Source organism: Mustelus asterias, chromosome 5, assembly GCF_964213995.1.
Source record: "Mustelus asterias chromosome 5, sMusAst1.hap1.1, whole genome shotgun sequence".
Classification (NCBI taxonomy): domain Eukaryota; kingdom Metazoa; phylum Chordata; class Chondrichthyes; order Carcharhiniformes; family Triakidae; genus Mustelus; species Mustelus asterias.
This window is the reverse complement of record NC_135805.1, coordinates 19,027,550-19,045,484: the sequence shown is the minus strand read 5'-3', so window position 1 is coordinate 19,045,484 and position 17,935 is coordinate 19,027,550. Positions and strand designations below refer to the sequence as shown.

General features: G+C 48.2%; 1 protein-coding gene across 2 annotated transcripts in view; it reads right to left on the bottom strand.

Moving 5' to 3' along the window:
* daam2 (dishevelled associated activator of morphogenesis 2) overlaps positions 1–17,935 on the bottom strand; it is a 355,177-nt gene that overhangs the window by 159,909 nt on the left and 177,333 nt on the right. For both annotated transcript variants that reach the window (XM_078212233.1, XM_078212234.1), the window contains exons 4-5: positions 9,789–9,863; positions 6,299–6,393 (exon numbers count right to left, since the gene is read on the bottom strand). In XM_078212233.1, coding sequence (XP_078068359.1) covers positions 6,299–6,393; positions 9,789–9,863 — 170 coding nt within the window. The remainder of the gene's footprint in view (positions 1–6,298; positions 6,394–9,788; positions 9,864–17,935) is intronic.

The following is a 17,935-nucleotide window of genomic DNA, read 5'->3' as shown; positions in this document are numbered from 1 at the left end:
GAAAGTTTGGTCCCAAACCAGTGTCCTCTGTTTGAACAGAGGGAAATATGATAGGATGAGGGATGAATTGGCTAAGGTAGACTGGGAGAGCAGGCTGGCAGGTAGGATAGCTGAGGAACAGTGGAGGATTTTTAAGGAGATCCTTTTCAGTTCTCAGCAAAAATATATTCCAGCAAAAAACAAGGATTGTAAGAAAAGGGAGAACCAGCCGTGGATAACGAAGGAAATAAAGGAGAGTATTAAAATAAAAACAGCTGCGTACAGAGTGGCCAAAAATAGTGGAGAAACAAGTGATTGGGAAAAATTTAAGAAACAACAAAGAGAGACTAAGAAAGCGATAAAGAAAGGAAGGATAGACTATGAAGCTAGGCTAGCAATTAATATAAAAAATGATAGTAAAAGTTTTTATAAATATATAAAAAGGAATAGAGTGGCTAGAGTGAATGTTGGACCCTTGGAGGACGAGAGGGGGGAGTTAATAGTGGGAAATGAGGATATGGCTGAGTCTTTAAATAAGTTTTTTGTGTCGGTCTTCACGGTGGAGGACACAAATAGTTTGCCAAATATTAACGATAGAGGGTTGGCAGCAGGAGAAATACTTAATACAATTAATGTTACCAGAGAGGCAGTGCTGGGTAGACTAATGGGACTGAAGGTGGACAAGTCCCCGGGTCCGGATGGAATGCATCCCAGGGTATTGAAAGAAATGTCAGAGGTAATAGTGGATGCGTTAGTGATTATTTATCAAAACTCGTTGCATTCTGGGGTAGTGCCGGTTGATTGGAAAACGGCTAATGTTACGCCGCTGTTTAAAAAAGGAAGGAGACAAAAGGCAGGTAACTATAGGCCGGTCAGCTTAACGTCTGTAGTAGGGAAAATGCTGGAATCCATTATTAAAGAGGAGATAGCAGGGCATCTGGATAGAAATGGTTCGATCAATCAGACGCAGCATGGATTCATGAGGGGAAAGTCGTGCTTGACGAACATGTTGGATTTTTATGAAGATGTGACTAGGGCGGTTGATGGAGGAGAACCGGTGGATGCGGTGTTTTTGGATTTCCAAAAGGCGTTTGATAAGGTGCCCCATAAAAGGCTGCTGAAGAAGATTAGGGCACACGGAGTTGGGGGTAGTGTGTTAAAGTGGATTGGGGACTGGCTATCCGACAGGAATCAAAGAGTCGGAATAAATGGGTGTTTTTCCGGTTGGAGGAAGGTAACTAGTGGCGTGCCGCAGGGATCGGTACTCGGGCCGCAACTGTTTACCATTTATATAGATGATCTGGAGGAGGGGACGGAGTGTAGGGTAATGAAGTTTGCAGACGACACAAAGATAAGTGGAAAAGTGAATCGTGTGGAGGACGGAGAAGATCTGCAGAGAGATTTGGACAGGCTGAGTGAGTGGGCGAGGATATGGCAAATGGAGTATAACGTTGAGAAATGCGAGGTTATACACTTTGGAGGAAATAATAACAAATGGGATTACTATCTCAATGGAAACAAATTAAAACATGCTACCGTGCAAAGGGACCTGGGGGTCCTTGTGCATGAGACGCAAAAGCCCAGTCTGCAGGTACAACAGGTGATCAAGAAGGCAAATGGGATGTTGGCCTATATCGCGAGGGGGATAGAATATAAAAGCAGGGATGTCTTGATGCACCTGTACAGGGCATTGGTGAGGCCGCAGCTGGAATACTGTGTGCAGTATTGGTCCCCTTATATGAGGAAGGATATATTGGCATTGGAGGGAGTGCAGAGAAGGTTCACCAGGTTGATACCGGAGATGAGGGGTTTGGATTATGAGGAGAGGCTGAGGAGATTGGGTTTGTACTCGTTGGAGTTTAGAAGGATGAGGGGGGATCTTATGGAGACTTATAAGATAATGCGGGGGCTGGATAGGGTGGAGGCGGAGAGATTCTTTCCACTTAGTAAGGAAGTTAAAACTAGAGGACACAGCCTCAAAATAAAGGGGGGTCGGTTTAAGACAGAGTTGAGGAGGAACTTCTTCTCCCAGAGGGTGGTGAATCTCTGGAATTCTCTGCCCACTGAGGTGGTGGAGGCTACCTCGCTGAATATGTTTCCTGATCGGTAAGGGAATTAAGGGTTATGGGGATCAGGCGGGTAAGTGATACTGATCCACATCAGATCAGCCATGATCTTATTGAATGGTGGGGCAGGCTCGAAGGGCTAGATGGCCTACTCCTGCTCCTATTTCTTATGTTCTTATGTTCTTATATTAGTGACATTGGAAGGGGTGACAGCTGCCAGCATTTTGGACCCAGCAGGGACCCAGGGTCAATGAGAGACCTCAGGTGAATGAAGGCGGACGGGGATCGCAGGGTGTTGGGGTCATGGTGGCTGTGGGGGGTGTTGGGGGAGGGGAGTGGAGGTGGTGGTTAGCTAAAAGGGCAGAGGGGTGGCTCTCAACAGGTCACCCCGCCACCCTGCCCCTTCCCAATGCCAGTATCCTGACCAGACATGGAGCTCTCACCCCGAAGAGCCGCCATTTTGGGCACCCTGCATGGCAACTCCCTGTCCGCCATATGAATACCATTCTTAAAGTTACAAAGTCAATGTGCAGAGCAGGCTGGGCACTCCCGAACCCATCTCCTTCCTTGCTCCAAAAACCAAATCAAATTGAATCCAATTCATGGTCTTCACAAGAGAGGCATAGAAGATCCATGGAAAGGCACTGCACCTGATCTTGGGCTTGACTCAGCCAAAAAGCCGAGAAGCGCACCCCTGCCAGGTGATCACGGTTGCACCCCTGCCAGGTACAAGTGGCGATGGGATGAGGTCCTTAAATGGGCATTATTTGCCCGCTTAAGAGCGTCAATTAGAGTCTGGGCAGGAAGGACGTCCACATGACATCTCGCCCCGGAGTTAATCGGGTGGGGGTATGAAAGCAGAAGGGTCTCCAAATTGCACTTCTCATATCCAAACTCATCGCTGGGGCAGTGATACATTCCACCCGCGCTGTGTAAGAGCGCTTCTCAACACAAGGGGAAGCAGTGGCGTGGTGGTATTGTCACTGGATTAGTAATGCAGAGACCAGGGGAACAAAAACAGAAAGTGCTGGAAAAACTCAGCAGATCTGACAGCATCTTTGGAGAGAGAATAGAGTCAACGTTTCGAGTCTAGATGACCCTTTGTCAGAGCTGACGATAATGTTCTGGGGACCCAGGTTCGTTTCCCACCATGGTAGATGGTGAAATGTGACTGGTGAAATGGGTGGCACGGTGGTTAGCACTACCGCTTCACAGTGCCAGGGACCCGGGTTTGATTCCCAGCTTGGATCGCTGTCTGTGTGGAGTTTGCACGTTCTCCCCGTGTCTGCGTGGGTTTGCTCCGGTTTCCTCCCACGTTCTGAAAGAGGTGCATTGACCTGAACAGGTGCCAGACTGTAGCAACTCGGGAATTTCACAGTAGTTTCATTGCAGTGTAAGTCTTACTTGTGACTACTAAATAAATAAACTTTTAATTTGAATTCGATGAAAATCTGGAATTAAGAATCTACTGATAACCATAAAACCATTGTTGTAAAATCCCATCTGGTTCACTAATGTCCTTCAGGGAAGGAAATCTGCCGTCCTTACCTGGTCTGGCCTACATGTGACTCCAGAGGCACAGCAATGTGGTTGACTCTTAAAATGTCCCTCGGGATGGGCAATAAAAGCTGGCCCAGCCAGCGATGCCCATGTCCCATGAATGAATAAAAGAAAACAGCTGGAAGCTGGAAATCAACTGAAATTTGCAAAACTGAGCTTAATGCATAATTTTCATGGATATTAAAGGTTACACAATCAAGGTCGGGGCGATGGGGGGGTGGTGGGAATGGAGTTAAGAAACAGATCAGGCATGATGTAACGGTGGCACAGTGGTTAGCACTGCTGCCTCACAGTGCCAGGGACCCGGGTTCGATTCCCGGCTCGGGTCACTGTCTATGTGGATTCTGCACATTCTCCCCGTGTCTGCGTGGATTTCCTCCGGGAGCTCCGGTTTCCTCTGAATGATGTGCTGGTTAGGGTGCATTGGCTGTGTTAAATTCTCCCTCAGTATACCCGAACAGACGCTGGAGCGTGGCGGCTAGGGGATTTTCACAGTAACGTCATTGCAGTGTTAATGTAAGCCTACTTGTGACACTAATTAATGAACTTTCTAACTGAGGAGGAGGAACAGGCTTGAGGGGCTGAATGGCATCACTCCTGCTCCTACGTTCCTTTCTCTGTTCTTGTTCCAGTGGACTTAGCCTCTTTGAAGTGGCTAAAGCAATAAACAAGTTGGATGGCTGCTCTCCCTGCGGCCTGAACAAGTGTTTTGCCTGCGGGACCATGGCTACAGGGATCTTTCAAACGTTAAAAATTAAAAACAACATGGTGTGGAATCAACGTTATCCTGTTACCATGGCCCTCCCGTGTAATTAGCCACAGCAGAGTTTGAGCTTCGCTTCTGTCTGAATTGGCAGCGCCAATGTTTTGTTTGTTCATTTTCAATTAAGTTCAGCAGTGATGCGATGAGTATTAAAAAGTTGTTTCCATTTCTGTGTGAGGTTTTCACTTAAACACGGCAAAGCTCTTTAATGCTGAAAGCTAATCTCCTCAGGCCTTTCGTTCTCACTTAACGTCAGAGGGAACATGACACATTCCCCGGTGCTGTGCTCAGGTGCTAGTGGAATCCATCCAAGTTCTCGTACAGCACAGTACATCCCACTCAACACAGACGGCTCAGTCCACCGAGGGAACGCACAGCGTGACTGTGTTGGCAAATTTGTCATCTCAGACGGAGCCCGACCTGAGAAACCTTTCACAGTGTGTCAAAGGTTGCCCCGGTGCTCTGAATCCAGCCCAGCCACTGTGGCGCAGTAGACTCCAGAACGTGAGTCGCAATGCTGAGAGACCCGCGTAGCACAGGTCAAGTTGGGGTGAAGGAGGCCTTGTGGTCTGTTTCATCTCCATCCTGAACACCGACGTTCCACCCAGCACAGAACTCAAAGCTGTTTCTTCAATGGCTGTTGTTGCCTTTTGCAAGAAAGAAAGATTGGCCCAGCTCACTCTCTGCCAGAATGGGGCCTCTCGTCCAGTTCTGGTGCACCTCAAACCGTCAGCAACCTAAGAGCACAACCATTCCCCCAAAATTCCCTCAGGAATTGGCCACCTGTCACAGCTCCGCCATTGGCGCTGAGTCAACATCAGTGAAATCCCTCCCTATAATAAATTCCTACAGTCCAGCGGAGGCCATTCAATCCATTGGCACGGTGGCGCAGTGGCTACCACTACTGCTCACAGCGCCAGGGAACTGGGTTCAATTCCGGCCCCGGGTCACTGTGTGTGTGGAGTTTGCACGTTCACTCCGTGTCTGCGTGGGTTTCCTCCGGGTGCTCTGGTTTCCTCCCACAGTCCGAAAGACATGCTGGTTAGGTGCATTGGCCATGCTAAATTCTCCCTCAGTGTACCCGAACAGGTGCCAGAGTGTGGCGACTGGAGGATTTTCACAGTAACTTCACTGCAGTGTTAATGTTTAAAGTTTATTTATTAGTGTCACAAGTCAGCTTACAGTAACACTGCAATGAAGTAACTGTGAAATCCCCCTAGTCGCCACACTCTGGCGCCTGTTCGGGTACACTGAGGGAGAATTTCGCATGGCCAATCCACCTAACAAGCACGTCTTTCGGACTGTGGGAGGAAACTGGAGCACCTGGAGGAAACTGTGTTCCTGGCTGTGTCACTGTCTGTGTGGAGTTAGCACGTTCTCCCCGTGTCTGCATGGGTTTCATCTGGGTGCTCCGATTTCCTCCCACAGTCTGAAAGATGTGCTGGTTAGGTTGATTGGCCATGGTAAAATTGCCCCTTAGTGTCCCAAGATGTGTAGGTTAGAGGGATTAGCAGGGTAAATATGTGGGGTTATGGGGATAAGGCTGGGTGGGATTGTTGTCAGTGCAGACTCAATGGGCCAAATGGCCTCCTTCTGCACTGTAGGATTCTATGGTTTCTATGGTAACCCACGCAGACATGTGCAGACTCCGCACAGACAGTGGTCCAAGCTGGGAACCGATCCTGAGTCCCTGGCGCTGTGAGGCAGCAGTGCTAACCACTGTGCCACCGTGAGCTGACTTGTGGCACTAATAAATAATATTTAAACTTTAACTTTAAAAATTTTGTTAGCCCTCTCCAGCCAAGTCGGCTCCTCGTGTGGAGAGGGGATTGAGGAGTGTGCCCGAGGGATTAAGGAGTGTGGGGAAAACTGGCAAAGCAGGAAAAACTGTACATACAATTGACAAATGTGTCTCTCAGAGATGCAGTACCTCATTGGTTGTGTCCTTAGAGCTGTTTTAAGGCCTTCGACAATCGTGTTTCTCATCTCCATTTCCTCCTCATCAAAGGCAAAAACTGTCTGCATCTGTAAATGAGAAAAAACATTGAACCGTCCGGCATCCATCTTGTACAGAACGTGAGTGCCTCCCTCTGAGAGCAACCCCCACACAAGGAATTCAGCAAACTGATGGCCAACTTTGTATTACTAGGTTCCCGCCGACACCAATCCAACAGTAGCAGCAGCATTCTGTGGCACCAATTCCTCAGGATTAGCACTGCTGCCTCACAGCACCAGGGACCCGGGTTCATAGAATCAACGAATCCTGCAACGCAGAAGGAGGCCATTTGGCCCATCGAGTCTGCACCCTCCCACAGTCCGACCACAATCCCACCCAGGCCCTAGCCCCATAATCCCATGCATTTACCTTAGCTAGTCCCCATGACACTAAGGGGCAATTTAGCATGGCCAATCCACCTAACCCGCACATCTTTCGGACTGTGGGAGGAAACCGGAGCACCCGGAGGAAACCCACGCAGACACGGGGAGAACGTGCAAACTCCACACAGACAGTGACCCAAGCCGGGAATCGAACCCAGGTCCCTGGTGCTGTGAGGCAGCAATGCTAACCACTGTGCCACCCCAATAAATCTTCATACAACTCCAGCCGTTTCCAATTTCGCAAATGCACTTGACGTGCTGAGAGGGCTCCTCCATCTTACTGCAGTGGCAGGCTTCAGCCCTCTAAGTGCTGGAGACCACCAGCTTCGGGGATCCGTGCACCGTGCACTGTTCATTACCGAGCATGCCCCTCGCCACTAATCGACTATTCCTTGGAAAATCACATCGCGGGACCAATCCCAACACATTGGGGGATCAGGATCCCGATTTGCTCCCCATGCCGGTGGCCCAATCCCCAAATGAAAATCCTGCTCCCTCTCTCTCTGTTACCTCATCCAGCCCCATAGCCTTTGAGAGGTCCCACTCCTCCAATTCACGCATTCCCAATTTTAATCGTTCCATCATTGGCGACCGAGGCCCCAACTCTGGAATTCCTTCCCTAAATCTCTTGGCCCCTCTCCTTCTTTAAGGCGCTCCCTAAAACCGTCTTCCTCGACCAAGCTTTTGGTCTCCAGTCCCCCATGTGGCTCTGTGTCAAATGTTGTTTGGTAATCATGCAAGTGAAGCATGTTGGGAAGTTTTACCATACAAAACACACTCTATAGATATAGAAACATAGAAACTAGAAGCAGGGGTAGGCCATTCAGCCCTTCGAGCCTGCTCCGCCATTCATTATGATCATGGCTGATCATCAAATTCAATACCCTGATCCCCCCCGCATATCCCTTGATCCCTTTAGCCCCAAGAACTATATCTAATTTCTTCTTGGGGTGGCGCGGTGGCACAGTGGTTATCACTGCTGCCTCACAGTGCCAGGGACCCGGGTTCAATTCCGGCCTCGGGTCACTGTCTGTGTGGAGTTTGCACGTTCTCCCCGTGTCTGCGTGCGTTTCCTCCGGGTGCTCCAGTTTCCTCCCGCAGTCTAAAGATGTCCGGGTTAGGTGGATTGGCCATGCTAAATTGACCCTCGTGTCGGGGATTAGCAGGGTAAATATGTGGGGTTATGGGAATAAAGCCTGGGTGGGATTGTGGTCGGTGCAGACTTGATGGGCCGAAAGGCCTCCTTCTGCATTATAGGGTTTCTATGAAATCACATGTTTTGGCCTCAACTACATTCTGTGGGAGTGAATTCTACACATTCACCACCCTCTGGGCGAAGAAATTTCTCCTCACCTCAGTTCTATAAGGTTTACCCTTTATCCTCGAACTATGACCCATAGTTCTGGACTCCCACACCATCGGGGATGCAATGTTGTCCCTGGGACTGGTGTCCAGATTGCTCCACATGTTGTGCCGTGGGCTGCAACTTCTCTAAACACAGGATTTGTAGAGGATTAAAATAGATGCAAGATGGGTAATAGAAATAAGCAAAGGGACATTCATCGTCTTCCCACGCACAGTGCCTTCACTGAACTCTCCATGTGTGCTCAGGGCAGTTTGTGGTCAGAAGATGACCGTCAGCTTTCCATAACTTTGTGGAAGAGAGCAATAAGTCACAGATACGTGTGTTCTGCAGAATTGATGTGTAGAGATGTTGACAGTCTGGGGATTAACAACAGCAACACACGGTCTCTTTCATAGAATCCCTACAGTGCAGAAGGAGGTCATTCGGCCCATTGAGTCTGCACCGACCACCATCCCACCCAGACTCTATTCCCATGACCCCACATATTTACCCTGCTAATCCGCCTGACACTAAGGTCAATTTAGTATGACCAATCAACCTAACCCGGACATCTTTGGAGTGTGGGAGGAAACCAGAGCACCCGGAGGAAGCCCACACAGAGAACATGCAAACTCCACACGGACAATTACCCAAGTTGGGAATCTAATCTAGGTCCCTGGCGCTGTGAGGCAGCAGTGCTAACCACTGTGCTACAATGCCATCCCTTCGCTGAAACGATTCAGATGAAGCAACCTCACACAAAGACTCAGCAGGCCTTTTTGCAACTGCTGCTATATTTCTTGCTCTTGTACCACATTTGCAGCTTGTTATTTAATTTTTTATTCATTCGTGGGACATGGGCATCGCTGGCTGGCCAGCATTTATTGCCCATCTCTAGTCACCCTTGTTCAGAGGGCAGTTGAGAGTCAACCACATTGCTGTGGCTCTGGAGTCACATGGAGGCCACACCAGGAAAGGACAGGGTGGAGGGAGAGAAACGCTATTGATGTTTCTCCTGGAGCATTCATAGAATCATAGAATCCTCACAGTGCTGAAGGAGACTCGGGTTTGAATCCCACCATTGCAGATGGTGGAACAGAAATAGATAAATTGCCCCTTCGTGTCTCAGGATGCGTAGGTGAGAGGGATTAGTTGGTTAAATATGTGGGATTACGGGGATAGGGCCTGGGTGGGATTGTGCTGGTGCAGGCTCGATGGGCCAAATGGCCCACTGCTGCACTGAAGGAATTCTATGATTTTAAGTTGGAAGTCTAAAATGGAGGTAGGTACAAGTGGGGTAGATTTTGACTTCTGCAACAATGTAAAACAGGCGGCAGTGAAGCAACAATCTATCTTGTTTTTACCTCAACAGAAATAGAATTCTGGAGAGACCTAGAAAGGTCACCATGGCCTGTTTTGCACCTTCGCTCAGAGCCTAAATTACCCGTCGAGGGGTCCACAACATTGAGTCCGACATTGCCAACAGGTTTGAAGGGCAGCTGAAGGGGATGGGAGGGATTCAAGAACCTGGAGGAAGCAGGCTGAGGCTCCGTCCCACAGCACTGTCCGATCCCTCATTACAGCAAAGGGGATCATATGGCCAGATAGGTGGTACATCCTCCAGCAACTCTGCAGGTACATACACAGATTGACAGAGCAGTGATGGTAGAGTTTGCGTAGAAAGCATTTCACTTACTGCAGCCATGGAGTTGATGCGGTCAATGTAGTAATCAGGCCAACTGGTGGCCTGCTTGTTGGGGTCATCTTGTTCCTGGAAAGAAAGGGATGATATTTAGTTCAAATTTAGACTGTAACATGGTTCCACCCACCAGCACACAAATGTCAAGTTACGGTATTGCATAACGCGGCACTCTACAAAGTGGTATCATATAGTACACAGCAGCAAGATATTCCCCTCCAGCATGGTAAAGAAGGATAGAATGGCTGCAACCCAGCAAGAGGCCATTCAGCCTATTGTGCCCCTGCTGGCTCTCTGCAGAAGCAATTCGCCCGGTGCCGCACTCCACTTTTTCCTCACAGCTCTACCTATTTTTCATTTCAGATAATGATCTAATTCCATGCTCCATGGAATATCACAACATTGGAGCAGGAATAGGCCATTCAGGCCATCCAGCCTGTGCCATCATTCAATGCATGATTTGGCGATGCCGGCATTGGACTGGGGTGGGCACATTAAGAAGTCTCACAACACCCGATTAAAGTCCAACAGGTTTATTTGGAATCACAAGCTTTCAGAGCGCTGCTCCTTCATCAAGTGAGTTATCATCACTCACCTGATGAAGGAGCAGTGCTTCGAAAGCTCGTGATTCCAAATAAACCTGTTGGACTTTAACCTGGTGTTGTGAGACTTCTTACTGCACCATTCAATATAATCATGGATGACTGGACACTTCAATGCCTTTTACACCCACTATCCTCATAACCCACTACACTACTGTTATTCAGAAATCCATATGCAGTCGACCCAAGCTTCTATACAACTGAAACATGACCTGGTGCTGTGAAGTAGCAGTGCCAACCACTGTGCCACCCTGCCGCCCCGGTAGTTTGATGGCAGCAGGGAGGAAGCTGTTTTTGAGTCGTTTGACACATGTTTTCAGGCTTTTGTATCTTTTTCCCCATGGAAAAAGGTGGAAGAGAGTATGTCCACGGTGCGTGGGATCCTTAATTATACTGGTTGCTTTTTCAAGGCAGCGGGAAGTGTAGATAGAGTCAATGGATGGGAGGCTGGTTTGTGTGATGGACTGGGCCACGTTCACTATCATGAAATATCTGGAATTAAGAATCTACTGATGACCATGAAACCATTGTTTTGTGCAGTGGACGTGGTATATATGGATTTTAGTAAGGCGTTTGATAAGGTTCACCATGGTAGGCTTCTGCAGAAAATGCAGATGTATGGGATTGGGGGTGATCTAGGAAATTGGATCAGGAATTGGCTAGCGGATAGGAAACAGAGGGTGGTGGTTGATAGTAAATATTCATCATGGAGTGCGGTTACAAGTGGTGTACCTCAGGGATCTGTTTTGGGGCCACTGCTGTTTGTAATATTTATTAATGATCTGGATGAGGGTATAGTTGGGTGGATTAGCAAATTTGCTGATGACACCAAAGTCGGTGGTGTGGTAGACAGTGAGGAAGGGTGTCGTAGTCTGCAGGAAGACTTAGACAGGTTGCAAAGTTGGGCCGAGAGGTGGCGGATGGAGTTTAATGCGGAGAAGTGTGAGGTAATTCACTTTGGTAGGAATAACAGTTGTGTTGAGTATAGGGCTAACGGGAGGACTTTGAATAGTGTGGAGGAGCAGAGGGATCTAGGTGTATGTGTGCATAGATCCCTGAAAGTTGGGAATCAAGTAGATAAGGTTGTTAAGAAGGCATATGGTGTCTTGGCGTTTATTGGTAGGGGGATTGAATTTAGGAGTCGTAGCGTTATGTTGCAACTGTACACAACTCTGGTGCGGCCGCACTTGGAGTACTGTGTGCAGTTCTGGTCCCCACATTACAGGAAGGATGTGGAGGCTTTGGAGAGGGTGCAGAGGAGGTTTACCAGGATGTTGCCTGGTATGGAGGGGAGATCCTATGAGGAGAGGCTGAGGGATTTGGGATTGTTTTCGCTGGAAAGGCGGCGGCTAAGAGGGGATCTTATTGAAACATATAAGATGATTAGAGGTTTAGATAGGGTGGATAGTGATAGCCTTTTTCCTCTGATGGAGAAATCCAGCACGAGGGGGCATGGCTTTAAATTGAGGGGGGGTAGTTATAGAACCGATGTCAGGGGTAGGTTCTTTACCCAGAGGGTGGTGAGGGATTGGAATGCCCTGCCAGCATCAGTAGTAAATGCGCCTAGTTTGGGGGCGTTTAAGAGATCCGTAGATAGGTTCATGGACGAAAAGAAATTGGTTTAGGTTGGAGGGTCACAGTTTTTTTTTGTTTTTTTTTTTAACTGGTCGGTGCAACATCGTGGGCCGAAGGGCCTGTTCTGCGCTGTAATGTTCTATGTTCTATTGTTGATGGGAAAACTGTTCACTAATGTCCTTTAGGGAAGGAAATCTGCCACTCTTACCTGGTCTGGCCTACATGTGACTCCAGAGCCACAGCAATGTGGTTGATTCTCGACTGCCCTCTGAAGTGGCTTAATAAGCCATTCAGTTCAAGGACAAGTAGAGATGGACAATAAATGTTGGCCCAGTCAGCGATGCCCATGTCCCACCAATGGATTAAAAAATATTTGGAGTGGGAAGCCAAGCTGATCTTCTCCCTACACTGACTGAGCGACGAAGAGTCATCCAGACTCAAAACGTTGGCTCTATTCTCTCTCCACGGATGCTGTCAGACCTGCTGAGAATCATAGTAGTCCTACAGTGCAGAAGGAGGCCATTTGGCCCATCGAGTCTGCACCAACCACGATTCCACGCAGGCCCTATCCCCATAACCCCATGCATTTACTCTAGCTAATCCCCCTGACACTAAGGGGCAGTTTAGCATGGCCAATCCACCTATCCTGCACGTCTTTTGGACTGTTGGAAGAAACTGGAGCACCCGGAGGAAACCCATGCAGACTCGGGGAGAACGTGCAGACTCCACACAGACAGTACAGGAACTTCCAGCATTTTCTCTTTTTGTTTCAATTAACTCAACACAGTCTCGGTTCAGGGACCTTACAACCCTGTCCGCTTCTCTAACACAGAGCACGGGGCATTTCCGCACGGGGCTTTTCATCAGGTCAAGATGAAGAAAAACTGAACCACGCCATTAGTCACAGGTGAGCTCCTCATTCATCTCTTTGCTGCAAGTGGACCCCAGCTGTGTTCAAAATAGCCTCATGCGTTGTATTTCCAATGAATTCACAATGTGTGAGAAGCCTCTGAGAGGTGTGATACAGATGCTTCATAAAGGCAAGCTCTCTGGGAAGGGATTGTCAAAGATCAGCAATTGATGTACTGTGATGCAGACTGCGGCAGCCCCTGGAAGTCCAGGGGGAGCGGGAAATCTTTCACTTCAGTCTCCAATCTCCGTCTGCAAACACGTTATGAATTAAGAATGTTTCCCTACGTAACAAGAGTGACTACAGCTCATAACTAATTCATTGACTGTGAAATGCCGTGGGACGTTCTCTGGTGATGAAAAATGCAATATAAATTCCAGTTATTTAAACCATTGAATCCCTACGGTGCAGAAGGAGGCCTTTCGGCCCATCGAGTCTGCGCCGACTCTCTGAAAGAGTGTCTTGCCCATCCTATTGTATGAGGAGACATTGAGTCAGTTAGGATTGTATTCGCTGGAGTTCAGAAGAATGAAGGGGGGAAATCTCATAGAAACCTATAAAATTTGAACAGGGATAGACAGGGTAAATGCAGGAAGGATGTTCCCGATGGTGGGGGTGTCCAGAACCAGGGGTCACAGTCTGAGGATACAGGGTATACAGTTTAGGACAGAGATGAGGAGAAATGTCTTCACCCAGAGAGTGGTCAACCTAGAAAATAGTTAAGTCCAAAACATTTAATGCTTTCAAGAAGCAGTTAGATATTGCACTCGGGGTGAATGGGGATCAAAGGACATGAGGGGAAGGTGGGATTAGGCTATTACGTTGCATGATCAGCCATGATCATAATGAGTGGCAGAGCAGGCTCAAAGGGTCAAATGGCCTATTCCTGTTCCTATTTTCTATGTTTTTATGTTTCTCTCCCCATAACCCCACACATTTACCATGGCTAATCCTTCCTAACCTACACATCTTTGGGATACTAAGGGGCAATTTAGCATGACCAACCTACCTAACCTACACATCTTTGGAAACTGACCGGCAATTTAGCATGGCCAATCTACCTAACCTATATATCTTTGGATACTAAGGGGCAATTTAGCACGGCCAACCTACCTAATCTACACATCTTTGGACATTAAGGAGCAATTTAGCATGGCCAATCTACCTAACCTACACATCTTTGGACACGAAAGGAAAATTTGGCATGGCCAATGTACCTAACCTACACATCTTTGGACACTAAGGGACAATTTAGCATGGCCAATGCTTCTAACCAGCATGTCTTTTCAGATTGTGGGAGGAAACCGGAGCACCCAGAGGAAACCCAGGCAGACACGGGCAGAACGTGCAGACTACGCACAGGCAGTCACCCAAGACAAGAAGCGAACCCGGGTCCCTGGCGCTGTGAGGCAGCAGTGCTAACCGCTGCGCCACCGTGCCGCCACAGGGGATGAAGTGGGTTTGGTGTTAAGTTGTACTGCTGCGCTCACAGAAGAGTAGCTCGGCAATGGAACAGGCTACAAGCTTGTGCAGAGGCTGCTGATATGCCGTGTATCATCAGCAGACTGCTGGCCTGATCCCCGACTGGGAAGGAAATTGCATCATGCAATACAAGTACAATTAATATAAGTTGTGGTCAGTGTGGTCGGGTTTCAGTTGCCCAGGGGGAAGAGAGGGGAACTTGCCAGAGTTATTTATCCCCTTTCATTGGAAGCCCCGCCAACGAAAATATGAGCAGGTTTATCTCACCATTCAGCACTAATGTCAGACATCCAGTGCCATTTTGAGAGGGTATTCGCAGTGCGTTGATGCTGAGGCACACAGATCGAGTGGATTGCTGCCCCCAGTCTGTGCTGGAATGGGTTGGCATGAGGTAGGTAGGGGGTGCCGCAGGTGACGCTAGGTTAAACAGTCAGGGCTCCCACTCCTATTCACCGTTCAGTGAGAACCACCGCAAAAGTGATGCTTCCCATAGCTGAATAGCCAGCTCACTACACAGGTATGGAGAATGGTTTAGATGCACCATGTCTCATTTCCCTGCAGTAACGGATTGCACTTGGAGAGGTTCCCTGGGAAATACTGCGTAACTTTATGACATGGAACAAGTAAAGGGAGCCAAGATGAAGAGGAATTTCTTCTGCCAGAGGGTGGTGGAGTCTGTGGAATTTATTTTGCTGCAGAAGGCTGTGGAGGCCAGGTCACTGAGTGTCTTTAAGACAGAGATAGATAGGTTCTCGATTTGGGATCAAAGGTTACAGGGAAAAGGTGAGAGAATGGGGATGAGAAACATATCAGCCATAATCGAATGGTGGAATAGACTTGATGGGTTCAATGGCCTAATTTTGCTCCCATATCGTATGGTCATCCCATAAATGAATGTTAAAAAACTAAATAATGAAGGGACTGGATTTTCTGAACACTGATAAATGATTCTAATCAAGATAGGTTGGGCAGAACCAGGGGTTGAGCATATAAAGGGTTAGGGTTGACCCATAGTGGCACAGTGGTTGGCACTGCTGCCTCACAGCACCAGAGACCCAGGTTCGATTCCGGTCTTGTGGAGTTTTCTCGCCGTGTCTGCGTGGGTTTCCTCCGGGTGCTCCGGTTCCCTCCCACAGTCCGAAGATGTGGGTGTTGGGTGGATTGGCCATGCTAAGTTGCTCCATGAGGGGAGCAGTGCAGGGCCAGAATGTTCCGGCTGTTCCTTCCACCATGACGATCATCTGACTCAGATAAACCTCGGCTGTTAAGCTGTTAGTCAGGGGCACAGTGTTTTCCATTAAACTCATTTGCTAGACTGTGCGCTAGTCTGCAACACTTCCCCATTGTCTGAAAGTAAAGGCTCTGGTCAGCACAGTGAATGAACCGTGTTATAAACCGCGGCGTAATCGATATCACGCGCTCTGGCAACGCGGCTCACCAACATAGCACTGCAGCAGCAAAGGTCAGCAAGGGACAGTGAAGAAAGCCACAAGATAAGGCCCTGAAATTATGTCGTTTGGAAACATCTTGGGCTATGAGCTCCTCTGCTCTGACTCAGAGAATTGTGGATTCAATTCACACGCCAGAGACGTCAACACACAGTCTAGGCTGAAACTCCATTCCACTGACAGGGAGTTGCACTGTCAGAGATGACGTCTCTTGTATGAGACATTAAACTGAGGTCCTGTCTAGCCCACACATTTGGACGTAAGGCCCACAGTGGTATTTGAGGAAGAGCGGGGGAGGTCTTTCCGGTATGATTGCCAACAATTATCCCTCGAACAATACCCCTGAAACAAATTAATTTTTATCCCATTGATGTTTGTGGGAGCCGGCTGTGCAGAAATTGGCTGCATTATTTCCTTCTTTACACCAATGTCATTTATAACGTATACACACCAGGCTGTAAATTCTCCCTCGAAGTGTACCCAAACAGGCGCCGGAGTGTGGCGACTAGGGGATTTTCACAGTAACTTCATTGCAGGGTTAATGTAAGCCTACTTGTGACACTGATAAATAAACATAAACTGAAACTTGAACTTTTTTTTATTCATCTGTGGGACATGGGCGTCGCTGGCTGGCCAGCATTTATTGCCCATCCCTAGTTGCCCTTGTTCAGAGGGCATTTGAGAGTCAACCACATTGCTGTGGCTCTGGAGTCACATGTAGGCCAGGCCAGGTAAGGACGGCAGATTTCCTTCCCTAAAGGACATTCGTGAACCAGATGGGTTTTTCAGACAATCCTTTTAATGTTTATTTATTGGTCACAAGTAGACTTACATTAACACTGCAATGAAGTTACTGTGAAAACCCCCCAGTCGCCACACTCTGGCACCTGTTCGGGTACACTGAGGGAGAATTCAGCACGGCCAATGCACCTAACCAGCACGTGATTCGGATTGTGGGAGGAAACTGGCGGCCTGGAGGAAACCCATGCAGACACGGGGAGAATGTACAAACTCCACACAGGCAGTGACTCAAGCCGGGAATCGAACCCGGGACCCTGGCGCTGTGAGGTCGCAATGCTAACCATTGTGGTACCATGCCGCCCTCCGCTCTGTCTAATCGTTGCTCTGTCTAACGCTGTGCAGTGTTTCCCTCACTGAACGCTCAGTTTAATCTGTGCAGTACATTTCCTGAAGGAGAAAGGTTCGACAAAGGGGCTGTTTGAACGCAGACAGCTTAATCCTGGAAGTCTGACTGACAGCTCGAAATGGGACAACATGCCAACTCAAGCCCAGTCAGCTGCAGATTCCTATTTATTTAACAAAATACATATTCCTCTCCCCACGGGAGAGAACCCCCACTGATCCTCGGCCAAGAAATTTAAATAAATATTAATGGTAGCATATTATAATATATCTCCTGCCTATTTTATATCGGTTTATTGGAGACATTGGTTGGCTTCAGTGTTTACAATATTCTTATTAAGAAAACACCTCTCTCAATCTCACTCTGCAGTGCCAAGATTCTGAAATGGTTACAGATGTTGTGTGAGGCCTGCCGTGTGGTAGCAATCCTGTTCTGCCTCTTAGCAAATGGCTGGTAATGTTTTATGAGGTCCATTTTCTTTTCGGAACGGTTTTCCTCTTTTGTCAGGGGATGAGGAATGCCAGTTGCTGGGGAGGGAACGGAATGCTTTTCACACCAGGCCTTCGCAGGTCAGGTTTGGCGATGGAGTTAGACATGGCAGAGAGCCACCTTCTCAACGCCGCCCGTCACAGAGGAGCATGGCCTAGTGGTATTATCGCTAGACTATTAATCCAGAAACTCAGCTAATGTTCAGGGTTCGAATCCTGCCATGGCAGATGGTGGAATTTCAATTCAATAAAAAAAAATCTGGAATTAAGAATCGACTGAGGGCCATGAAACCCTAGTCGATTGTCAGAAAAAACCCATCTGATTCACTAATGTCCTTTAGGGAAGGAAATCTGCCATCTTTATGCAGGTCAGGTTTGGTGGTGGAGTTAGATACAGCAGAGTGCCACCTTCTCAACATCACCTGACACAGAGGGCGGCCACAGTGGTTAGCACTGCTGCCTCACAGCGCCAGGGACCCAGGTTCAATTCCCGGC